At 33.7% G+C, this 26074-nt stretch overlaps 2 protein-coding genes across 2 annotated transcripts; both read right to left on the bottom strand.

The window, feature by feature from the left end:
- Positions 1-460: 460 nt before the first annotated feature.
- Positions 461-4971, bottom strand: LOC149738457 (glutamate receptor 2-like). Its single transcript, XM_089875376.1, has 7 exons — positions 4508-4971; positions 4339-4447; positions 4160-4276; positions 3897-4037; positions 3182-3395; positions 2945-3114; positions 461-2884 (listed from the first exon to the last, which is right to left on the bottom strand). The coding sequence occupies exons 1-7, from the start codon at positions 4753-4755 to the stop codon at positions 1052-1054; spliced, it is 2832 nt and encodes a 943-aa protein (XP_089731502.1). The 5' UTR covers positions 4756-4971; the 3' UTR covers positions 461-1051.
- A 139-nt stretch (positions 4972-5110) lies between these two features.
- LOC149738456 (uncharacterized) lies at positions 5111-25774 on the bottom strand. Its single transcript, XM_089875372.1, has 42 exons — positions 25568-25774; positions 25418-25506; positions 25254-25343; positions 24557-24675; positions 24314-24427; positions 23776-23925; positions 23638-23718; positions 23378-23532; positions 22987-23113; positions 22647-22766; positions 22138-22296; positions 21625-21757; positions 21055-21209; positions 20504-20620; positions 19958-20086; positions 19529-19688; positions 18868-19061; positions 18456-18503; positions 18039-18186; positions 17923-17974; positions 16476-16664; positions 16051-16147; positions 15581-15664; positions 14847-14999; positions 14552-14681; positions 14086-14191; positions 13762-13847; positions 9964-13445; positions 9587-9718; positions 9110-9205; positions 8759-8875; positions 8434-8544; positions 8260-8325; positions 8016-8120; positions 7261-7365; positions 7004-7054; positions 6713-6787; positions 6383-6477; positions 6206-6303; positions 5748-5907; positions 5555-5655; positions 5111-5412 (listed from the first exon to the last, which is right to left on the bottom strand). The coding sequence occupies exons 1-42, from the start codon at positions 25627-25629 to the stop codon at positions 5336-5338; spliced, it is 8118 nt and encodes a 2705-aa protein (XP_089731498.1). The 5' UTR covers positions 25630-25774; the 3' UTR covers positions 5111-5335.
- Positions 25775-26074: the final 300 nt, after the last annotated feature.

Raw genomic sequence — 26074 nt, 5'->3', positions numbered from 1 at the left:
TGACTTAATTATCGCATGCGACCGTCTTATCCCATTCTACTACATGTAAAAAGGCTGTGCTCTAATCATGAAGCTACTGAAACTTTAGAGCAGTGGTTCTTAACCTGACGGTAATTACCCTCAAAAGAGTTGGTTTGACATTTTTGAGCACGTTAGTTGTCCTATTGATCCGTTTTTGTCGAACAGGCACATGCGTGTTAACACTAAAATAAAGTCCTAATAATATAGTTGGGTAAGGGAGGTTGAAAACCTTTTTATTCTATTTTTGTCCTATTTAGTAACAAACAAAGAGAATTCAAAGAATTGTATCCCCACGACTCTCATAGATCGTTGTTAATTGATTAAAACATGATCAGGATATTTGGATATTATGTGTCGAAGGTGTTCCGTCTTACCCCACCCTACTATAAAAACATTCTAATAAGATGTATCAATAAGAATATAAATAACTGTATATCAGTTTCTGTGGTGATGGAATCTCTTTATAATCATTCTATAATGTATCTATATATATATGGCAAAAAACACAAGACTATTATATTGTTTTGGATTAATTGTAACTTATTCTTTATCCTCGCGTGGCCTGTCGTAAAACGCTGGTGTTCATACACCTCGTGGCAGCTTATGAGTTACCAATTGTGATAATTTTTGTGGGTTTTGCGTGCTTAATCATAAGAGCTTTGCTCTCTTGTTGGGGGTAATTTAGATTTTTTTAGTTACTTTTTAATAAATCATTGTTTTTAACCATTCAAATTATTTTCTCTGCGACATTGCCTGTTTGTGACGTATCCTGGTGTCTTATGGTGGCGAGGGATTAATTGTAAATTATCATGTTCTTTTTAGGGGTAACGACTTAAAAAAGTTAAGTACCACTGCTTTAGACACTCAAAGCAACTAACACTGGTAAAAATTCAAATTGCGCATGTCAACAACCACGTAACATAATTTATTAGCCACCAGCATGAATAAATGCGTTCCATTAAAACGGTATCTTGTTTCACGATCATGTTGGCCATGGGAACGAAAAGAAATGACCTTTTTTAAATTAAGTTTATCCAGCGTTATGTGTGGAAGACTTTGAAATGCGAAGCACATTATCTGTGGGCCGACGAGTTTTTCCCCCCTTAGTTTGAGCCGTGACCAGGTCAGATACCCTTTCCTGTGACGGGAGGCTTATTTTAGACCACTTTTCTATTGATCTTTCTAATGGGAACCAGTTGTTGCGTATATCCACAATAAGACGTTGCCTGCGCCGTCTGAAAGCTTCCACCATAGACTGTGGAGCAAGTGGGTTATTACGATTAACATCATAGAAGGAAACTACAATCCATTCAGCAATCAGAATACCAAACCCAGTAGCCATGGCATAACCCACCAAGTAAAACACTCCAGCCAAATCCTTAAAAGCAAGCTGCCGTAAATCTTCATAATAATACGAATCTTGGTCACACGCCTTCAGAGCATTAAAGTATTTTAGTCGCAAACTTTTCAGCACCCCGTGCTGTTTTAGCACGAGCAAGTTGTCAGCAAGCATGTGGTAATGCGGTGAATTCTTTGTAACAGCTATCCCGTATTTGATCTCACCAAACCCGACTTTAGTTGATACCAGTTCACAATTGGAATTCACCGCCGCGTAGTCTAAGGATAGTGAATCCCAGAATAGAGCATACTTTCCTTTACGAACGTACTCTAAACCAGTATCCATGTTTGGCACCATCATATTCTGGCCTTTTACGTTTTCCCCTGTCATAAATGAGTAAATTTTTTGAGCAATTCGAATTCCAGATGATCTTAGTTGAGTTTCCACAGCGCTGCTTTCTACTGTACCAAACAAGACGTCGTTTTGCAACAACAAGTCCTGTGCTGAATCAATAGAATCGCTGTGGCGCGATACCACAGCAACCATGTTTGCCGTGTATGAAGCAACGAAAACTACGGCGGCGAGATACCAAAGCACTGTGATAACGCGGGCAGACAGAGATCGTGGCACACGTTCTGGTGTTTGCCAAAACAGTGCAGCCCACACAAAGTACAGAGCATTATTAAAACCCATTCCCCTTTCAGCATCTGTTTTCTCTGTCCGGAGTCGGCGGGCGTTTTGGTGTCGTTTTAGCTCCGAGGGTGAATGTTGTGCTTGTATGGCGCTCCATTCATCTGACCGTTGGCTGTGAAAGAAATTGCCGCGGATTCCGTACGGACTTATTTTTGAAAGTACACAGATGAAAGCTGCGAGCATTACCACGCAGAAAATAATCGCATAATACAGATTGGTCTCAAAAGGTTCCAAAAATGCGTAGGCACTGTATTTCTCTTCCTTGTACTTAGTTGAACTATGTAGAATAAACTTGAGATCAATTGTCATAAACGAAGGCAAAAAGTCAACTGCTGTTGCTCGGGACTGAGTGACAGTTATTGAGGCTACTGCAATGTCCGCGACCTTTCGCTCCAATTCTCCAATCATTCCATTCCAAGATTGGCTGGATTCATTGTACCCGCCAAAGTGTCCATCTCCCACCAAATTAACTTCGTATGTGAACCCAGACAGTTGACTCAGTGCGTGGAGGAGGTCAATACAAAACCCTTCAAGTTTCTTCTCGCCTTTATTGCTGCTCGAGAAATAAACGAACGGCTCCTCAACTATGGTGGTCACTTTTAGGTGGAAATTCCCTTTCTTCTGTACCCTGTCTTGAAGTCCGGTCAACTTCAATTTGTCAACGTTATCCCAAGTAGCCATTTCAACCCAGCCAGCCCCAGCAAACTTTAAAATGTTGTAATTGAAAGAGCGAGATCTTTCATAACTGTCAAACTTTAGGTTACAAAACATTCCGTGGGATTTCGAAGAAACCGTTGCATTTGCTACTTCGTGTCCACTAAAACCTGTTGCCTGCACAAAATGATGTATGGATTACACATCTCTTTATTTGCCGTGTAAGCATAAACTCACTTGGTTGAAATTAGGTCGTTGAATCACAGTGTTAAAGCCGTATGCTGCAGCAAGCAAAGAGTCGATCGCCAGCTTCGAATTGACTGTTAAATTTTGAATTTGTGATGCATATTGGGGGTAATTTGAAATTATGCTTCTTTCGCAGTTCTCAGGATAGACAGCCAGTACATCTACGAGTTATAATCCATTCTAAGTTACTACTATAAGCGAAAATGAGCCCATATTGTTATCAGTTACCGAGATTTATGAACTGGGTCCATCGTTGTCGTAACCAACTTTCAGAATTGCCGTCAGTTGTTACCCACAACCAACCGTCAGTTGAAGTAAGATTCATTTGCAAAGCTATATTTAATATCTCAGCTGTGTAGTTGGACGGTGTATCGAGGACGACCCCATTATAAAGATGTTGCTCTTTTAGGTCTTTTAACAAACGTGCCAGTTCTGTTGTACTCTAATTGATACAAGAAAATACAGACAGTAAGTAAAATAAACGGTAGGCATAACATGTAAAAGTATATATATAGGCTAGTAGGATGGGAAAAATTGGACACCTTTACATTTTATTTTCTTGCCATTTAAAGAAATAAAAACCGTATCCTCACGACTCTAGACTGTAGTGTTGTTAAAACACGATCAGGATATTTGGATATTATGTGCTAAAGGTGTCCCGTCTTCCCCCACGGCCCACCCGACTATATCATAAGAGCTAACGTAGTAACACTTTAGTTTTCAAAGGGATATCACTTTTGCCCAAAACGGTTGTAATTAGTTCTTATCGAAAGCCCTTTAGTTTAGTTGGTATTTTTCTTTCAATACTGTTTACACATGGCGTCATTTTAACTGTAGCGTCGTGAAGTTGCCACTCTACTCGTTGTTTTAACTGATTTGATCTTCATCAACGACAAGTTAAATCAAATTTATGTTATAATGTCTCGTGTTCATTGGCTCTCACCTGAATGGGGAACAATGCTACTTCATCTATTCCTACAGAGTAAGCTTTCCATTGGATTTCCTCCCAAAGACACTGTTTATCTTCCGAAGTTATTATGGCAATCCTTTTGTACTTGTAGTATTGTAAGATGCTTACGATTGCCTAAAATATAAAAAGTCTATAAAATTAGCTAAAATTTATAACCGAACGATTCGAAAGAGAACTGAAAAAACTGAACACAATATGCACAACTATGGGACATTTACTTAACTAGTACAACGTACATCAGCATGGTGCATTTGCAATGGAGACATCTTGATAAGGTTGGGCAAACGAAAAGAATTCTCTGTATTTAGCAAAGAAAAATATAGGGAGTCTTGTATGGCCATAAGTGACGGTATCTGCAAATAAACCACAGTATTAGATTGAAATGCACAGGCGTTTCTTTCATAGTACATTTCACCTGTTTTTCCTCACAAAGTAAAGATGGTCCTATTATAAGATCGAAATGTCTTTTCAGAATATTTGATGTTGAAATGTTTTGCGGATATTTGCAACTCGGAGTAAGGAAACTGTTTGGAAGTAGCTACACGTAAGTTTACTATGGTAAATACATGTTTTACTACACTCACGTAATGTTGAAATTCCAAAGCGGTAGTATGTCTTGGTCTTTAATAAACTGCTTGGCGACTTGAAGCGCTGATACGACGTTCGAATCTTCATTAGAGACGACCGCGACTTCAATAAAACGATTCTCTACATATGCAGGACTCGATATACTTACGGTTGGAAAATAAAAACTAACAGCAGCGAATAGAATCCATTTAGACATGCTGCTACACCAAATATTTGCTGAGTTGAATGCAAATTGAAAGTGCATATTTGAATTTGCATACAATAATTTTCGTGGTAATTTAACGTCACAAACAGCATTGTTTAGTAATGCTATACGACCAATTCACATCCAACTAATACCCTTTTTGCGTGGTCACTTTTATGCGCGTAAGTACTCGCATATTTACTCGCAAATGCTTATGACGTTATGCGTGTTAACTTTGTTTTTGCGAGTAAATATGCGAGTACTTACGCGCATAAAAGTGACCAGGCAAAAAGGGTATAAGTAACCTTATGTAAAAAGGAACTTTGCTGCCATTTATTAGTTATAATTATAAAATAGGCATATGAAACTACAACAACACCTTATTCTGTAGTCTAAATAGAACTAATTAAGCAGCTCAAGGTGTTAACAATTTATTTTGTGCAATAATAATGTATGAGCAGAAATCATAGCAGTGCTTATATACAGCAGTGAGTAAGAATAGTTCAATAGAGACATACGAAAGAACCAATACACCAAGTTAACTAAATAGGAAGCAGTAAATTTGGTTAGCAGTATTGAACAGAAATTGGCAGTATAAACAATTGTATTTATTCCATACGAAGTAAGATAAACATTTTTGTTATTGCTGTTTGCAAATCTCTTCATTTTCCTTGTTGTCAGGTTCGTGTTTCACTGGACTGGCTGCAGCAGCTGGAACTAAAAAAAGTTTGAAACAAAAGTTAACACGTTAGGTTACTGTTTCTGCTTGATCAAATGTGGCTAATTCTGTTTATTGCAATTAATAATGTAGGCCTAAACACGAAAAACAAAAATCCGACAGTTAATTTGATTCACTCACCTTTTTGTGATCCATGGGATCCGCTTGCCTTTGCTTGTTTTTGAGCTCTTAAATATCGACGAAATTTATTATTTTCATCCAAAAGCCGCTGATTTTCAGATCTGACAATAATAAATAAATGCTTATACATTAAAGTTTTGATGTATTATGTTAAATTGGCCAAAGCTAAAAAGTTGAACTATTGTTGTCCAACCTTCTTCGTGCATCAATGTCTTTATATTTGGCAAGCTCCTTCTCCTGCTCCATAAAATCTCGTTGCAGAATATCTAGTTTTGTGAGCTGCATCACTCCTCCAGGAGCAACTTTAGATGAGGAGGAGCGAGTTGTCATATGAGATGACGATCTTGATGGAACTAAATATAATAACAGAATTTTTTCTTTTAGCAGAAATAAAGTTAATGGAATAAATTAATATTCGTGTGCTGTCTGTGTATGGCAGGGCAAATATATATTTTAAATTTTTTGAATTTGCATCTGTAAATGCATATGGAAAAACGAAATAGCTGTTTATTAAAAAAGTCCAATTTTACGACATTTAAATATAAATTTAATGCATAAACAAAATAGAAAAGATTTAATGTTGCAGGAAATAATAAAGTACAAAACGAAACAACTGAAAAAGCGATAAACATAAACTCAAAAAAAACTCACGACTTTCATCATGTTTTGCAGTCTGCAATCGAATTTGTTCTTTCATTTTAAACATTTTTTCATCACTGTATTTCAATTTTTCTTTCAATTCTTGAATTCTGTTAAAAAAATTAGATTTCATCAAAAGTAATATTTTTTCTCTTTCAAACCAAATAAAGGTTATAAAACATAACATACTGCTCTTGGAACTTTGTGGTCAATGTTTTTATTTCTTTTTGAAGTTTTGAAATTTCTTCCGATTTGTTGGATGCTTCCTCTGTGGAGGTCTTCGACTGAAAACATTGACATTGTAGAAACATTAATCTACTACTTTAAAACTTATAAGTTGAAGTATGTTTACATTTACGACAAGTTTTATTGTGATATGTTTACATTTGCTTAAACAACCCTCAGAAAAAAACATAAAAAACTAACAATTTATCCTACGACTGAAACAGGTTCTATTAAATGTATCTAAACTGTACATAATTTAAGAAATAAGTTGGAATATAAAAAAACAAGCAAGACCTCCTTCAGTGAATCAATCTCCTCATCCATCTCATCAATTACTTTCTCGAGTTTATGGCAGCGTTTCAACCATTTCTATTTTAACAAGGAACATATTAACCATCAATTAACATATTATGCTTGTATTTCACGCCAAATCCTACCACAAGTTACATTAATGTCAGTAGAGCGGATTGTTTTTAACATAGAATCCCGAATTTGGCCTCATTTAAAAAAAAGCAATTTTTTGGAGTTCACAACAATAAAATATATATCAACGCTTTCTCATTAAAAAAAAGAAAACCAACTGACCTCGTATTTGGTGTTAAGTTGACTTAATTCTTTCTGTTGATCATTTTTACCCTTTAAAATATAAAACATAAAAAATTTTTTCTGCTCGAAAAAGGAACTATATGTTTGTAACTCATTATTATCTTCTAAAACATTGAAATCTTATTTTACTTTACTATCCTAAATTTTAAACTGCTCTATTAATGTTTACATGAGATTTGATTCAAAACAAAATATACAACTCGTTTTATTTGTTTGAATATTCATTGATAAATTACCTTTTCCAGATCTTCTATTCTCTTTATCGCCTCCTGGTGCTCCTTGGATTTCTCGAGGAGTTTGTGAGTTGTCCTTCCAAGAGCTTCCTTATGATGTTGTACAGTCTGTTTTAAAAAATCCTTAAAATACTTTTAAATTTAAGACCCCAAGTAAATTCATATTTGTTAATATTTTATTTTAAGAAATTTATTATTTACTTCAATAAGGTTTTTATGTTTATCATGACCTCTGTAGTAACTCCCTAAAGCATTACAATTGTCCAAACAATTATTTTATTATTGTTTTTCTCGTTCTTTATGTTTAATGTTATGCTTGACTTTGTGTTCCTATATAAGCTGAGTTTGTGTATCAGAGTATCATTCTGATATTACATGCATTGGAGCAAGAGGTCTTGTTATGTGGTGTGACCTTGAATGACCTTAAGTCAGTTTTCAATATACACCACTTGCCCCTTATAGATAACCCCACCCTAAAGTTTTAAAAATTAGAAATGCCTTGTGGTTGTGCGTGTTATAACATAGACTTTCAAAGGTTATTTATACATTTCTTAAGTTTCAACAGATCCCTTGTAACATACAACTCAATAAGATGATGATTCTGACTTCTGTATGTTGCAGCAAAATATTCCCCAAATCCAGGATAATTTTGCAATACAAGTGAAAAGTTTTTGAGGTAAAACAATTTTAACAACCCCCCCCCCAAAGAAAACATGATATATTAGCTGACCATCGTAATAGATGCATCAACCACACACCTCATTCTCATGTTTCCCAGCTTCACATTTTTCTTTATATTTCTGCACCAAAACTTCCTTTGCTTTCACTTCATTTTCAAGACTCTTTATTTGTTCTTCGGAACTCTGTCAATAATGTACAATGAATCTTTTGTATATAGTAAAAAAATACCTTTATATTATGGTAATGGGCTCTGGTCTACATACCAGGTCACCTACCATGCTAAAGGTCTCATCCATATAATAATAGAAACAACCAACTTACCAAAAGAGCATCTTTCTTTTCCGCCAATGCAGTTTTTAACTCACTGATGACATCATCATTTTTCCCCTGGATATTCAACAATTACAATAAAGAAGTAAAACTAATATTTATAATTAATATTAAAAGTGAAACAATACACATGATATAAGTGTCACAATAAAATTGATATCATACTTTTTCTTTCTTCATTTCATTAAGCTGCGTTTGTAGTAAATTACATTTCATTCTTTTTTCATTTAATTCTTTTGTAGCCTTCGCAATCACCACTTTGTGTTTCTGCACATTCTGGTAAAAAACAAGTAAAATTGAACATAATGTTGGTATTCTAAAACCCTGTAGCTGCTGTTCATAAATTTTAATAAGGCACAAGTCGCACAACACACAAGCATTCAGGTTAATAACAAAATACATTACATGTCAGATTTCAGGCACATGACATATATGAATACTTTATGTTTACTTAAGTGTTTTACAGAGACTTAATGTTAAATGTATCAACCTTTTCTGTTTGTTCAGTCATCTCAATCTTTGCATCAGCGATCGCTTTTTCCAATTCCTTCTCACCAAGTGACCGCTGTGACTTGAGTTCACCACTTTCTTTGTTCAACTGATTAATCTGTAACAATAAATTATTATGTTGCTGTTGCTTTTGAATTTTAATATAAGTAACATTTTATTAGCTTTTTGGTGATAACTCATGTATAGTTTCAACACCAGGATGAAACATAACTTTTTATTAAAATCGACATACATTATAATCTGCACTTTTTAAAAAGTAGCTATTGCTTTTGCTTTACTACTATGCTACTAGACCATAAGCAAAAACAGCTTAGAAATGAAAGTTTCAAACCAATTCATCTTTTTCAGTGAGAAGTTCATCAAGTCGCTGATATTTATCGTTTAATTCTCTTTTCTCTTCATTAAATCTTTCATTTAACGTTAATACCTGTGCATGAAAAAAGAAAAGAAATTCTGTATATTCTCCACAATTCACTGGTTTAAGAAAATAAAACATTTTTTCTTTTCCAACTGTACACACTACTATCATTATCTCTACCAAAAAAAACAATTCCTGTAAAAGCATTTGGTGAACCCTTCCATAAACCACAATGTTTTCAAAGATTTTCTGATTTTTTTAAATTTATTATATTAAATAATGTTAAATTATAAGCTGTACGAACCAATAAAGACATACAGTATATATATATCTTATGTTCAAAAACTGAAGGAGAATATAAATACAAAAACGTGACATCATTTATATAAACTTTAAATAATACAAAGTTATTCAACAACAAAATAAACAACTCAAACAAAATAAACTGACCTCTGCATTCAACTTGTCGTTATCTCGTTGTAATTCTTCGACCTCAACTTGGAATGCCTGTATTTTCTCCATGTGTGATTTTACAATATTTTTGTCTTTTTCCGATTCTTCTTCAAGTTCCAACAAGTTACTCTAAAAATGAATTGTTACATTTTATTAATAACATATTAAACAAAAAATGTTTAGGACAAAGCTTTAATTCATTACTATTATTCAACAGGTGTAATTTGACAACTCTGGTCTACATATCAGTTAACCTGGCGACGCGTACGCAGTTTAACTGATATGTAGACCAGAGTTGTGGGGCATGCCTAGCTATTGTGGTAGATCTTCATCCATATACAATAGAATTACCAAATAAACTATGTTCAACACACCTTCAATGCAGATACAACATTATCTCCATCTTCCTTTACTTTCTGCATCAACTCTTTTGATTCTTTCAACTCCTTACTAAGCTGATCACATTTCTCTTCAAGTTGAATGGCAACTTGTTCACTTTCGTTTCCACACAACAGCTTAGATTGCATGAAAGATAATTCGGATTTTAGTTGAGAGATTTCTTTCTCTTTCATCTCGATGACGTCAAGTTTGGATTTAATGTCTTCTTTTAACTTTTGATAAGATAGAGCACGTTCTTCAGCAAGTGATGCATGTTGTTTTATCTCCTCATCTTTTTGTTGGCCAATATTTTCCAACTCTGAGATTTGCATTGAAAGTTGAGCAATCTTTGCAGATGATAAAGATGATTCTTCCTCCATCTTTGATCTCAAACTCAATATTTCTGCTTCACCAGTCGTCGATTGATCATCCAATTGCTCCGTTAATTCTTGAACCCTGGAAGTAAGCATCTCACACTTTGTCATCTTCTCCTCAAGTTCACATTTAACGGATGCGAGATCTTCTTCCAGATCTTTTATTTGTTGCAGGTCTTTTTCACAAGTTTTAACTTCTTGAACCTCCATCTTTAGATTTTTACTCTCTTCCCTCATCTTCTGCTGCTCTTCACTAAGTTTTGAGAACTGTTGATACAAAGCGATGAAATTCTTCTCTACCTCCGATAAATTCTTCCGATCCTCCAGAAGTCTCATCAGCTCTGATTGATCTTCATTCAGACAACACCTCAAACTACTGATCTCATATTCCAACTCACTGCAACTCTTCTTATGCTCCTCCAAAGAAGATGCAGAGCTTTCAAGATCTTTCGTCTTCTTCGCAAGCTCTTCTTCCAACTTGCACTTCTCATCATTTAGTTGATCTAGAGCTTGAATCTTTTCATCTAGAACTCTCCGAAGCTCGTCCATCTCTTCACTTACAGCTCTTGAAACCTCACTGAGAGCAAGAACTTCATTTATTTTACGTTTCTGCTCTAACTTTAACAGATCAATTTCTTCTTGAAAATTGGATATTTTTTCATGACACTCATGATGGTCCGAACCCTCATCCATCTTTTCCAAAATTTTCATCTTCTCATGAGCAGCATCCAATTCCATCTTCCTCTCATTTATCTCTTCATCTTTCTCTTTTATTTTCTCTTCCAAAGTTGCTACATTTTTCATCATTTCACACTCAGACACTTTAACTTTTGTTAAATCTGATTCAAGCGTTAAAACTTCTGTTTGTAAAGATTCCAAACATTGTTTCAACCCCGTCACCTCATTGGAAAGCTCACACCTCTCTAACTTGAGGGCTTCCACCTCTTGTTCCATCATGGCATATTTAGCTTCACACTCTCCATGCTTTACTGCAACTTTTTCCAAATCAAGCATCTCACTTTTAACTTTCTCAAGTTGAGCTTGTATATTTTCAAGCTCACCATCTTGGTTGAGATTCTGCAAAACAAGTCTCTCCATTTCACTTTCAACATCTGCAACTTTTTCTTCAGCAGTTACCAACTTTTCTTCTAAAACTCTTTTTTCTTCAGTTAACTCTTTTATCCTTTCTTCTCTTTGTTTAAGAAGTTCTTCGTTATTTACACCAACTTCTTTAGAAAGATTTATTTCCTCCAACATTGCAGAATGTTGCGTTTCCACTTGCTCGAGCTTAACAACCATCTGTTGATGTTCTTCTTGCAAACAAATAAATTGTTCCAATTTTTTCTTCAACTCTTCATTTTCTACCGTAAGACAATCATTTGATGCACGATGACTTTCTATTTCTTTACACTTGGCTCCCAATTCATCCTCCATGTCTTTCAATTTATCTTTCATCAACTGAAGCTCTGCTTCTTTTTCAAGAAGATCTTTCCTCGCCTCCTCCAGATCTTCTTCGATACTCTTTAAATCCGGATGACATTGAAGACTTTCTTCAGTTTGATCCAATTCACCTTCTTCAAGTGATCTCTCCATGACTTCCTCCTGCATCGCATCTTCCGGAGTTGGTTGATTAGGTTGATCGACATCAACATCTTTAGTTGGAGATTCTTCATCTTCAATGATGTTGAAACGAACATGCTTCACTTCACGAGGATGACCATCATTAATTGAAGATCTAATTTGCTCTTCCAGCTTCAAAGACTTCTGCTGACTCTCTTCCAATTCCTCTCTAATCCGTTCCTCATTTAATCTTCCTTCTTCAAGTTTCGTCTTCAGACTTTGTATCTTATCTTTACAGATCACGATTTCTTCTGTGAGAATCATCACTTTTTCTTTTTCTCCGTTAAGAGCTTGCTTCAAATCTTGCGCATCCTCTTCTATCTTCACTGAAACATCCGGATCAATGATGTGCTCTGATGAACCTTGCATCTTCTCAAGTTGAGCCTTCATTTCATGCAGCTCCTCTTTTAGCTTCTTATTCTCCTCCTCCTGCATCTTCATGGCATTAGTAAGTTGGGAAAACTCCTGGTCCAAAGTAATAAAGTTTTGCTCCACTTCTGAAAGATCCTGTTCAACTTTTTTCTCTTGCTCTGCATTCAACTTTACCTCCACAGCGGCAAGCTTCTCACGAAGATCATCCACAACCTTCTGCTGATTATCAATCTCATCAAAAGCTTCCTGTAGTTCTTCATTACCAGTAGTCTTTTCCTTTACATCTGAGATGACATCGACATCCACATTACTTAAACTTGGCTCGTTCCTCTTTATACAAACAGCACATTCAACATTAGTAACTGCTGTATTGGAAGAATGTTCTTCAATTTCTCTTGCTGATGCTAATTCTTCTTCAAGCTGCTGACATTGCTCTTGCTTTTGTTCAAACTCCTCCGACATCGTCTTTAATTGACTTTTTACTTCAGCTAAGTTTTCTGTATGCTGACATGAAGCGGCTCTCATGTTCTCAATGAGCATCTGCTTCTCGGAACATGCCTTCTCAAATTGATCATTTTTCTCCATCAGTTCAGTATTAGCATCCCCTAAACTCCGAACAGCTTCTTCCATCTCGGAAACTTTTTCTCTGTTTTCCTCCAACTTCCTCTGTAAAGCAGCCACAGTTTGACGAAGGTTTTCCACATCACAGTTTCTCTCATCCAACTTATGACTTAACTCATCCAACTTGACTTGCATCTCATCAACAAGCGACTCTGGTGTAGTGGAAATAGTTGCATCCTTCATTCTGCACTCATACTCACCCTGTAGATGGGAATACTTTGCATTCAGATCAACCAGCTGAGTTTCCAATTCTTGTATTTTGAACTCTCCACTTGAAGATTCCTGCTCCACAGCAGCATCTTCCAACTCTTTGATCTTCTCATCCTTCTCCATCACGGACTTCTTTAGTTCTGCAACCTCCACAATCTTCATCTCCTGTTCTTCTTTAAACATGGATGTTGCTTGACAAAGATCATCGACTTTTTCCCGGAGCTCGAGGATCTCAACCTCCGCATCACCCAATGACCTCTTCATCTTTTCTACTTCTTCCTCTGGATAAACAGGAATGATAAAATGTCATTGAAATGATTAACTATTTAAGATTTGTGTGTGTTCAAGATTACTTGAAGCACTGTGTTATAAAAAAAGTAACACAGTAGCAGCACTAGTTGTTACACTTGTTACACATGTCTTGCTGAGGGGCAGATGAAACGATGTTAAAATAAACTTTCTTTGAACTGTTATTTTATAAAGCACACTTTTATATTACATGTGTTTACTTAATACAACAACACAAAAATTCTTACATAAAAACAACAGACAAGATTAAACCCCAGTTAAACAAACACAACATGATCTGATCCTCACCTTGCAGAGGAAGGTCATATTGAACATTAGCATCAACTTTTTCAACATTAGCATCAACTTTAAGCTTCATATTTAATTCTTCATTTCTAAGAAACATTTCATAAAATATAAAAATACAGATTTTTTTATAAAATACAACATAGAAATATAAAAATCTAATATTACTTTTAATGATCCAGTAATCAACTACAAAGTTAAGGATATCAGCTGGATTTTTTTGCTAATAGAAAAACTTCTATGGCGCCCACAATCTATTTTGCTGTGAATTTTATTATCCAAAAAAAGTTTTGGAAATTTAAAAAAAGTGTGCAAAGCCTTTCGTACTCAGATATTTTGACGAGCAACTCATCACGAAGACTTTCCAATTCCTTTGTTATCCTTGACACTTCGTTTGTTAACTCTTCAACCTTTTCTTTGTGTAAAATATCATCTGGAAGAAAAATGATGACACAGTGACACAAGTGGGTGGATTTAACTTAAAAAGTTTGGCATTTCACCATAGGTAGACTCACTTAAATTTTGTGGTGTAATAATTTTTTAAACAATAATTTCAAGAGCACAGACAAAACAAGGAAAAAACTTAAGAAAATGTCATGTTTCAAACATAAAGTTCAGCCACACATTATTTAATCCAAATGAATTTCTATGCACATTACTCAAAAGTTAGATGCCTCTGGTCAAAATCAAAATATAGTTCACTGTGAGCATTTTGTACAATAATTACATTTTGTCCACAGCCATATAATATGGTAACAGTTTGTGAGGAAAAAATACAAGCTCACTAACTTACCATGTTGTTCTACAGAAACAGATCGATTAAGTTCATGAGTTTTAAACGCAGGTTTGCCTGATATATCAGACATAGCCATGTAGCTGTCAAGGTCTGATTGCAATGTTTTAATTTTCGCAGATTGTGATTTCTGTAAAAAAAACTTTATAATAATAAACTTAAATCCAACTAAGCACTAAATACCAGTTTTAAAGAAAAATTTTAAGAAATAGTTAAAAATAGGTATTAATCATGAATTTTATTAACTATAAACACAAGGAAAGCTACCATAGCAAAGTAGCAACAAACTACCAACCAATGTTATTTCAAAATCATCTCTTTCATTTGTCACCATGAGGAGTCTTTCACTCGCAACCTGATACTGGTGTTGCGCGTCTTTCGTGGTTTGTTCGTAATCTTCAATGTCTTTTCGAAGATTCTCAATCAATTGCACTTGATCTGGTGTGGCCTAGTGTAATGTACAAAAATATGAATCATATGCTTAGTAAGGTTATAGGTTGTACACCCCAAGCACCTGACTTGAAGCATCATATGACTGTTGCTTATACAGAATAGAATGTGGTTAGTTAGAGATAGATGTATACCAAAAGTTTAACCTCTTCCTTTTCAACAACTAGACTACAACTGCTATCTTTTACACAGCACATGTTTTTCTAAACAAGTTGATTTATCAACCACCTTAACGCACACTGGGAGTTTAAAGGTCATAAGATAGCCCTCACTTATATGAGATCCCTTATACTTAACATATCCATATCATGTAAAGCAGAAACACAATATACAATGAATAGGTGATTACTAATTCCAGTATCGTTTTGGTTTATTGCTAACACCATATATAGTGCTTATAAATTGTTTATATATGAAAAATGAGTATATGAAATTATGACAAGACATAATCTAAAAATACTGTAACTGAATAAGCGTGATAAATCTAAATAAACTGATTAAATCTAAATTCAACAGCTGCGACCGGTACTAAGTTTTTAAGAACACAACAACTAAAATTACACTGAGGAATCATCTCACCCCTGGATGTTGAAGTTCTTTCATTTCCATCTTCAGTTTCTGAACCTCAGATTTATAAAGTTCAATTTCAGCGTTTCGTTCTTTCTGTAAATGCAATCACTAACTTTAATAAAACTACAACTGCATATTGATGTTAAGCAACCATCATGTAAATTCAGTAAGATAATTGGCTGTTGCATGTTTTAGACTAAATAATAACTTAAATACACACATACATTAGTTAAAAGGCAAAAAATAATGACTGTTTAGTGATAATAGTTATAAGACTTAATAAAATTAATAGAAACAATATTAACGGTTTTACTAATCTTTATTGTTATATTTTAGCATTATTTTTAATATATTCAAGCCTTCTGTTTTTTGTCTAAGAAAGTATAATACCACCAATATGGTGACATTAACATTAACAACCTAACCTTCGAAGGTTAAACTACTTAACTAGAATTATTTTCAAAATACTTGGGACCTACCTCTTCCTCAAATAAGATTTCTTTCTCATTTCTTTCAAAGTCAGCTTTTTCCTCCATCGACTCAATCTCCGATTTCAACCTCTTTAAGTCATGTTGCCTGTAAGAAGATGGTTCATGTAATTACTTCATAAGTATGGATGGCTACATTAGCTCATGATAAGTGAAAAATGTTTTGTTTCATGCACCGTCAACAGTATGTGGGCAGCTAAAATTAAGTTTGGTCATCTGTGGTTAAAGTGTATTAACAGTAAACAAACATTTTAAAGTTCTCACAGTATTGGGTCAACTGTTTATCAAATACATGGTTTTTGTTTGTAATACAACTACATTAAATCAGCATGGAACTTTTGTAAAAAAAGTTGTTATGATCAGATTACAAAAAAATACCAATTTGTTTTAAATTACTAATAAAATATATTACTCACAAACTTCCAATTTCATTTTCTTTCTCCACACACTTAAACACGAGGTCATCGTAATCCTTCTTCACTGATTCCTTCTCTTGCAACAACACCTCACAATGTTGGATCGCTTCTTCGAGGCAGTTGGTTTTATCGCCCTCGTGTGTTGAAAGGTTTAACATACGTGATACGTTGAGCAAAGTCGATTGTTCCCTAGGATTTTAATTCAATATAAGTTACAATGATCATAGCATAAGATCAATGTTGGACAAACTTGATTTTAACTATTCGAGTCAAAACATGTTTCTCGCTGGATGACAGACAAAACAGAAGCACATTTTAATGTTGTTTTTTTAAATAGGCAATTTCTAATGTTACGTTATGCATGGTAGCAACAGAAGCAGATTTAGGTTAAAGCATATAAGAATTAAATATTTAACTTAACAGATTTTAACAAAAGGGTTTTAAAATAAACTGCAACATTCATGGGCGCTTAATAACATGTGTAGGAAAGGTATTCGTTACTGCGTATATACCTTGAAAAAAAATCAGAGAACCCAATGAGTGCATTTTATAATAAACAATTAACTATCTTTTTATCTTACAAACATGTCTTTAAGGGCCTAAACACACCCCATGTCACTTTTATTTTTTATGGTAAATTCATAAAGCGACCGTTTTATTGATTCCAAAAATACTTTGCTTATTAAAATTGGTCCAGTATAGGCGGAGATATTCGTCCTCAAACAGTGATCTCTAGCGCTATCTTTTTTTTACTACGAGCTCCGTGATTGTGACATAGGAACGTACTAGTCACGTGACTGATTCATTCGTAAAAGCGAAACCTGCGTTTTTTTTGTGCTTTTTTGCGTTTTTTTGTTCTCTCGTTTTTCGCTGAAAACACTGCCTCTTGCCTTTCTGAATGAGAGCGGCCACGCTTCAACAATTTTGTGACGTGATTTGTCACGTGGGTAGTACACTTCTCAATTTTTTCGCCACGCAACTTTCAAATCAGTTTTATGAATTTCACGGTGTTTGAACTGGAATATCTTTGGTTATACAGAACTGATTAAAACAAGTAAGGTGTCGTTGGAATTAGAAAAACACACTATATCTATTAAAGCGATGTACATTTGAGTGTGTTTAGGCCCTTTAAAATAAACACTATACAATAGTGATGATGCAACGAGCCGATGATCATTCTATTTTCCAAATAAAGGCAAATATTGTGACAACCAGCAAATAACATTATTAAAGTTAAGCATAGAAAAAAAATGTTCATGTTTTTGCTGGCACAAATTTTTACCTTTTTAAGCTTATGGGTAGCTTGGCTTTTTAAAAGTTAGGTACATATGGTAATATTTTATGTTGTATTATTATGGGCAACTTTGACACATGACATCATCAACCTTTCTAATGTTGTTTTATCCAACACAGAACTTGTGTTTGGCAGCAAATATTAAATACTTACATATTACGTGTAGGAGCTGCTGCAGTGACTTCACTTTTCAGTTCAGAAATTTCTAAAAGCAAAATACAATACAGATCAACCTATAGTTTACACATTCACTACATCACATATATTACCTTGTTCGTGTTTTTCTTTCAATTTAAGCATTTCTACTTCGGAATAAAACAGAGCTTTTTTTAATTCCTGTATTTCAGTGATTTTTTCCTGCATTCCTGACTTAAGGGAGGAGATTTCTGAATCATATTTCGCACTTTCATCGGGAGACTTGGGAAGTAAAGTGTAAAATGTTTAGACAGTAATCGGGGTGAGGTTTTGGAATGTATTTGGGTTTAAGGGCAATTTAAGGCAACAATGTTTTGACATATTTGTGTACTTATTTTTTTGCATCTTTATTATTAAAATATGACAGACATACAAATAACTATTAATAAAAACTGTTGTGGTTTCTATTTTAACACAAGATCAAACAGCAGCTTTACTTAAATATAGTTTACATTAGTTACTATCAAAAGTATTTCTAAGAAGCAACAAACCTTGGTTGATGAGAGGGTAGCTTCAAGTTGAGATTGCAATGAAAGAACCTAAGAATTCCAAGTAATAATATAAATGAAATTAACACAGTATAGTTGTGTGTAGGGATGAACTAGTGTGGTAAAATGTAAAATTTATGCAGAGCAAATTTCCAAAAGAAGGATAAATAATTGAAGAGAAAGTTATCTTTTAGTTGCTTCACTTTCTTCATTTTTAATATTTTTTATTCCCTAATGCATTATTATGGCAATCACATGCAGGCTCAGTGTTCAACCTTTTTTTACTGAAACACCTAGCTTTCCTAGTTGTATGTTTGAAAATAATAAACAATAAGTTAAAACTGCCTGGAGTAAAAATTTTCTAAATGCTCAATTAACAAAATATTTTTAAAATATATACAAAACACCATCTCACCATTTCTTTATATTCTACTTCTTTACTGTCGGCTTCAGATTTCACTCTACTGACATCTTGTGACAACTTTTCAAGCGAGGCCGACAACTCCCGAGAATGTTCAGATTCTTCTTCAAATTTCTCCAGAATTCTTCGTTTATCGCGACAAGAATCGCGAAGTTGGATCTCAAGATCTTTCATTTGACCTCGTAATTCTAGGTGGATGGTTTTTTGATTAGAAACAAGAAATCAAAATATAAAATAATAAAAAGCCTACTGTGTGAACCAAAATGTTAAACACTGCTTATTTTTCTTTGATTTTTAACATGAAAGTAAATTGTTAACGTTTTAGATAAATTGTTTTATTTATTCACAAACAAGAAGCATTCATTTTGACAAATCCGAAAACTGAAAGCGAATTTTCTTATGCACTTTAGAAACTAGAAACAGTTAAAGTTAAGTGTCACTCTTTCTTTTCTATGCATTGTCACAGCCAGTTTATTTTTAAATTAGTGACTGGATTTTTTAGAAACTTTTTAATTTTTTTGAAACTTTGGTGGTACCTTTAGATCACATTTGAGCATTTCTATTCGTATACAGATTTTGATTTATTGTTGATTGTCCCTTTAATGGTTAACAGCTTAAAATATTCCACCACCCCAACAAGCACTCTTATACTAACCTGCCATCCCATGACTCGTAGACATCTTCGTCAGTTCGTTCTTTAGATCAACAACTTCCAATGTGAGGCGAGAGATATGATCCTTGGATTCCTCTTTTTTCTTCTCTTCATCAAGTTGATCCTCGTTAAACTGATCGATTAATTCTTGCTGCATCTTCACCTGCGGATAATAAAAGCCTTTTTTGAATACAGAATAAATACAAAACTACAATGTAATATATATATATACTAAAATGACAATATCCCCAACAATTTTGCACCAAGTAAATCCTAGTTTTTCGACAATTTGTAGATAAATATTTATAAAAATAAACAGCAAGTACACAGACATTTATAAAAACAATATTCAAATTATTTGCACCAGAACAAAATAAGACATCCCATCGATGATCAACGCACACACATTACCAATTAACAATGTGTCCCTACCTGCCCCTGTGCTCGTGCCAGATTCATCTTAAGATCCATCTTTTCATGATCATCCTTGGATGTTAAGCTCTCTTTCTCTGCCTCCATATCCTCAACAAGATTCTTCAACAAATTTGCTTCTTCTTGTTTCTACAAAAACAAAAACAGATCGTCAAGTAATACTGTTTCCACAACAACCATTAAAAACACAACAAATATCCTAGAAATTATCTTTATTTATTAGTTTTCTAATTCCGGATTTTTTTCAGTAATAGTTAAAAAAAAATATTAGAAACCATCTCACCATAAAATGTTAAAGACCAAATGCAAATTTAGGAGACAAAAACCTAAACCAATTGTTACATAAAAGATTGACAATGTCATTTAGGCCAAATATATATCTTTTATATTAAAAAACAATTGGTTGTACTTTATTTTTGGCTTTTACAATTTCATAGCATCGGTCCTTTCTGTAATTCTTTACGCAAGAATCGTTCAACTCTATGAGCACCAGATAAAGGTCAGATTTGCAAAATTTATTACAAGTTATTTTGTGGCCATTCTCACTTGGTCACGTTCCTCCTGTGCAGTTACAAGCTCCTGTTGGCACTTGGTTAACTTTTCTTTTAAAGATTTTAATTCTTCTTCCAATAATGAAGTCACTAAGTTACCATCTTTCTCTTCCTGTAGAAGTAACTATGGTTACATTAAATAAAAAAAGCACAGTTTTTATTACACAAATGTTGCCTATATTTTATTCAATGCCTGTATTATATGATAGTCTGTATTAAATTTATGCCCACAGCAGCCCCATTTTATAATGATAAGCAGTGGCACAGCTAAAAGAAAAAAAAGGGAAGGGGGGGGGGTCAATGTAGGTCGAAAATCGTAAAAAGTGATTTTCAAACTCTGCTGTGTTTAGCATCATCAGCTAAAGTTTTTTTTTTACATCTAAGTTTGGCATTACTGATGAAAAGCACAGAAACAATAAAATATGCACATATAGATCCCATTTTACCTTAGAAGAGACTTTTTACCATTTGTGTATCTAAAAGTAAAACTTGCGTGCATTTTAAGAAGGCTACATCACAATTGTTGTTTAACAAACATAGACCCACCGTTTCACTTCGAGACTTCTTAGCAGATGAGGTTGTTGGTGTTGTCTCATCAAGTATGTGGCGTTTACTTCCATTCAACATTGGGGTTTCAAAAAGTCGATTTTTTTCTTCAGTTTTTAAATCCTCGAAAAAGGTTGATTGGTCAACAGTGAATTCTGAAGATTTAAATTGTGATTAAAAAATTTAAATGTACATTCAGAAGCAAGTTTTTAAATACAAAGAAAACTATTGCTGATTAGTTACACTACTACGACACACTGCACACTATATATCAAAACTGCATGTTTCCAATAAATTTAAAGAGGCATACCAACAAAAATGAATGAAAATTTGTAAAAAGCTTTTGAAAGAAAACGTGATAAAAAAACCCTAAAAAATTTTTCTTTGTAACAATATTGGGATTTCCCATGAGACGAAAATTTACTGAACCGTTTCTATTTCCCAAACCACTAAACAAAATGTTTATAATATCAGATTTGAGATAATGAAGCCTCTTCTTTGTGAATATATAAAAATTAAACATAGACTTGTATCAATAAATTACAGCTAACAATTTTCATTGATACATACCATGTTCAGTAATGATATTATTTCCAACAGGTTTTGTTGACGGTACATTGGGTGAGAAATGCCAATCAACCCTCGGTGCAATGGAAGATATTGCTCCTGGACACCAAGTCTCACGACGCAGTCGTTGCTGCTTCTGTTTTTATAAATACATGACGTATAAATATGATATGGATGTCTGAATTTTTTATTAGGGTTTGGCAAAGGGCGATTATTAGAACTTCACCCTAACACAAATTTCTTTTACCCATTCGTATGACACTGAGTGACATAAAGTCATAAATAACATGTACTTCTCATTCAAAAGAAACCCTATCCTTGTTACAGCCACACTTGATACTACATATGCTACAATGTATACTGTGCATGATGATGTATAGCAATCAATGCAAATAAAATTAAACAAATTAAAACCATAGATATGTCTAACTGTTCTCTAATTAACACACTTGTTACACCAAATAACAAAATTAACAAGCTTGATCTAGTTACTAGTTACTAATTATTAATATTAACCTTTGCTTCAGCAGGATGAACACTTGATACAAGCAATATTTGTTTTAACATCGTTATCTTTTCCTCTTGTTCTTGTTGAAGGCGAGATTTTTCCTTCAACATATTTTCTAAATCCGACTGTTGTTGTCGCATTTCATTCAATGTGCTCTGTTGCTCCATCTTGTGAGGAAACCAAATTTAAGTTTAAATTTTTTCAATAATATGAGTCTTTTTGTCTGTCTTTTTAAACAATTAAAGCCAACAATACAAAATAAAGTAAAAGTATATACCAAAACACGTTTGATATAAATAATTACAGTAGTATATAACAAAACACGTTTGAATAAATAATTACAGTAAAAAACTTAATAATTTTTTGTTTAATATTAAAAAAAGGGAATATTAAAAAAATAGTTAAGTAGCAGTGTATCACAGCATATATATACGGATTAATCTTTATGGATTAAGTAAAGCCTTACACTCAAAACAACACAGAAGTCATTATTGCATTCAATCAGTGCTTATCTAACCTGCATGATTTTCTTCTTCAGTTGGTTTATTTCACGTTTTTGTCGATAAAGGAGAGCTTCATCAGATAATACTTCGTTTACTATCGGTTTGTTCTTCACTTTCTTAGCGCTGCTGGCAAACTAAGGATGAAATAAAATTAAAATCTGAGATCATACCAAATTAGGAAACAAATATAAACATAGACATGGTTATGAAATCGCAAGTAATACAGGAATGTCAAAAAAACATTTGTAAAATTTTCCGTTTTATGAATTTGTGCAATTCAAAATATACAAAAAATATTAGCACGAATGGTCAGCATACAATTCTCAGGCAGTATTAATGTTCGATTGTTCCTACCCTCAAGGTGCTGTCGGTCTCATCCACTGCAGCGAGAGTAACGGTACAAATTATCACGGTGAGGGCATTTCCCCCAAGTGATGGTTGGAGGATGCGAGTGAGTTTCGAATCACGGAAGTTGATGAAACTGAAGATGAGGTTAAATATAAACATGTTTTCCATTATATTATAATCTAAGCCGAATTAATATTTTTGGAGGTAAAACAGAATTGAGAAGAACCAAGTAAAATAGGTATTAACAGCTTCAGTTAGAAAAAAAAACATAATAATAAAGACAAGACTGCCAACATAAAATATAAACAATTTGCATTATATTTTATGTCATAGCCATAGGCCACAAAAAAACTATTTTTTTCACAGCGCACTAACTTAAGTTGGTATCTTTACTTACACAGATCCCGATGTAGATTCATTATCTTTACAGATCTGGTTGATAACTTGACCAAGAACCATCAAACTTTTGTTAATATAACAACCCTCTTTCAAACGTTGACCCTCAGCACCAGTCTGACTTGCTCGTTCAGATCCAGCTAAGTCCACCATGTTCTAAAACATGCAAAAAATGATTGGAACAAACATGAATATTCTGCATAACTTCTTTTATTATAAAAGTTCCTTTTCAATTGTTGTGTTCTTAAAAACCCTACTTACAAGTTGAGCAACCTTGACAGCAGTATCGTCACTAACTTCTCTGGTTCGATTAAAATCCACCCTCTCTCTACTTTCAATAATCTGAAAATTAAAACATAATTAGCAATAAAAAGTTTCATGCTGCACCTCTAGACATACCATCTTAAATATTGTGTGCGATCGACTGCTACGGTCATTCATATTGGTTGCCGCCATGTGTCGAAGTTTTTCACCTCTTGCCATCAGTTTCATCACATCATCGGGTGATGTCACCATCTCTTCATGCAATCCATACACACGCACGTGTTTCTGAGGTAAACATTAACGATCAATTTAGGAAAGGTAATTAAGATTTTTACAAAACCTAGAGAAGACCACACTTTTATCAGCTGCCTACATATTTAAGCCCAAGTAATTCTAAGTTGCAACACATGTTAAATTATTAATTTTTGTTTAAATAAAATAAGTTTTATAAGCTATAATATCATATATTTATAGGTTTAACCTGTGTCCATTATTGCTTGTGCAAGTGATAAAATGCTCGAAAGCTTCCAAGTTTTTTCACTTTAGAAAATCATTGATTTACACTTTTCAGACTTTCATTTCAGGTAAACTTCGATAAAAGAATTTATATCATTGATATTTTTCTTCAACACACTAGTCTATAGTTGACAGTAAGACCACAGAGACAACTCACAAATTCATCTTCTTTGATTTTAAGAGTGGTAACTTCAGTGGAAAGTAAATCTTTCAAGTTTTCATTGTAGATTTCCAAATAAGAGGCCCGGAGCAAAAATTCACGCTCAGGAGTCTGAAAACAAAAATTTCAACAAATAAAATATTATTAAAAAATGGTAAAAATTACTAGAAACGGAATGTTTAGCTACATTTAACACAACAAAAGTAAAGATATGTGGGCAGTTTAAATAAAAAACATTACCTTTTGTATCATGTTAAATATATCTTGGACAGCAAGAGGAATGATGCCTGGTGAGTTAGTATTACCAAGCATTGTGTATGTTTTCCCAGATGAGGTCTGACCATACGCAAATATTGTTCCTGGTGACAAGTGACAAAAATGTAAACCCACGGCAAAAAACACAATACCCATACCATACATGTAGAAGTATGTGCATATACACACTCTAACACACACAACAGCTTTGAGCATATCAATAATATCAAAAGGTGTTATACTGTAATTTTTATACTTTAATACTACATCCCTATGATTTAACAGCAGTAAGTAAGAAAACTTTTTTTAATTGTTTTTTTTTTAAATTTAGTAACAAGGCACTGACAATTTACAACAATCAATACAAAGCTACAACAAAATCTGTAAATTGCCCCATCTATGTTTATGCTATCACAAAGTAGAAACAATAACATAAAATACTGGGTAATGTTTAGTATCCATGTAAACATAACATTAGAAAATGTTACACAACAGTCGGTTCTACAAAATTGCAACCAATATTAAACAAAGAATTGTAACTTTAAACGCAATGAGTGTGTCAGAATTTGATTTTAGTCTTGATTGCCCAATACCATAATCTTTCATATGTTTGGTGATTGGTAGTTTTAATTTACCAAAACCCAAAAATAAAATTATTGTAAACAGTAAACAGTTCAGGCACCATGAAATCCTTGCATGGCAGATTGTACGATTGGTTCGGCCACTTCTTCATAGACATCTCTCGTTGTTTCATCGTCTCCATAAACTCGATCTGTGTAAAAAACAAAGGGAGATTAAACATTATTCTTTAACACAAAAATAATTTATTTAAAATGCGTTGAATACCAAACATGTAAGACTTGACTTTTTCCTTGTTGGAAATCAACTTTATTTGTTGAGTGTCCAACTCCCACTGAGCTTGACATCCTGATTCTCTGTTGGAAAATATAAATTGTAAGGCATTTTAAGTATTGTAGGCAATCTATTGAAACTTACCGTCTAATTAATGGCCTCGCCCTAATACACACTTTAACTCCATCGTCGTTTGCCGTTGCCATTATGCTTAAAAACACTTACATTAAGCAGACTTTCGATCGCAGCCCTACTATAATGCGCTGTAAATGCAAAAGAAACAGTGCAGTTTGTGTAAAACGTTTTTGAAGTTAACTTAAAGATAAAACAAACCACTGAAGACCTATACCGTACTCTTTGTTGACTTCGTCATACTTGAAAAACTATTTTAACAAAAATTGAAATTCGCGCTTTGGACCTGACATAGAAACAGTATTAAAAATTATTTAGGGAGTAGAATTATAGCAATATGCGTTTTTTCAAAATTGTTTTCTTGCTTAGCATTACAGTATAATCACACTAGGTTGTAAAGATTTTACCAATATGTCAGTTTAATGTTTGTTTTATTTTCTTTTATATATTAGCGTCGATCGGGCAACAGATACTGCATATATCATAAACGTGTTTTTGGTACCGTATTTGTGCATATAT

This window comes from Ciona robusta, chromosome 3 (genome assembly GCF_009617815.1).
Source record: "Ciona robusta chromosome 3, ASM961781v2".
Lineage (NCBI taxonomy): Eukaryota > Metazoa > Chordata > Ascidiacea > Phlebobranchia > Cionidae > Ciona > Ciona robusta.
This window is presented reverse-complemented; position numbering and strand designations above follow the sequence as displayed.

Bases quoted from the DNA above. Each gene is read 5' to 3' on its own strand.
- LOC149738457 (XM_089875376.1), bottom strand. From the start codon at position 4,755: ATGCACTTTCAATTTGCATTCAACTCAGCAAATATTTGGTGTAGCAGC. The intron at 3,115-3,181 runs GTAACTGATAAC...TATAACTCGTAG, and splicing joins GACCCAGTTCATAAATCTCG to ATGTACTGGCTGTCTATCCT. The intron at 2,885-2,944 runs GTGAGTTTATGC...CATTTTGTGCAG, and splicing joins AACGACCTAATTTCAACCAA to GCAACAGGTTTTAGTGGACA.
- LOC149738456 (XM_089875372.1), bottom strand. From the start codon at position 25,629: ATGGCAACGGCAAACGACGATGGAGTTAAAGTGTGTATTAGGGCGAGG. The intron at 25,507-25,567 runs GTAAGTTTCAAT...ATTTTCCAACAG, and splicing joins GCGAGGCCATTAATTAGACG to AGAATCAGGATGTCAAGCTC. The intron at 8,121-8,259 runs GTAAGTTGGTTG...CATTATTGACAG, and splicing joins AAAAGAAAGATGCTCTTTTG to AGTTCCGAAGAACAAATAAA.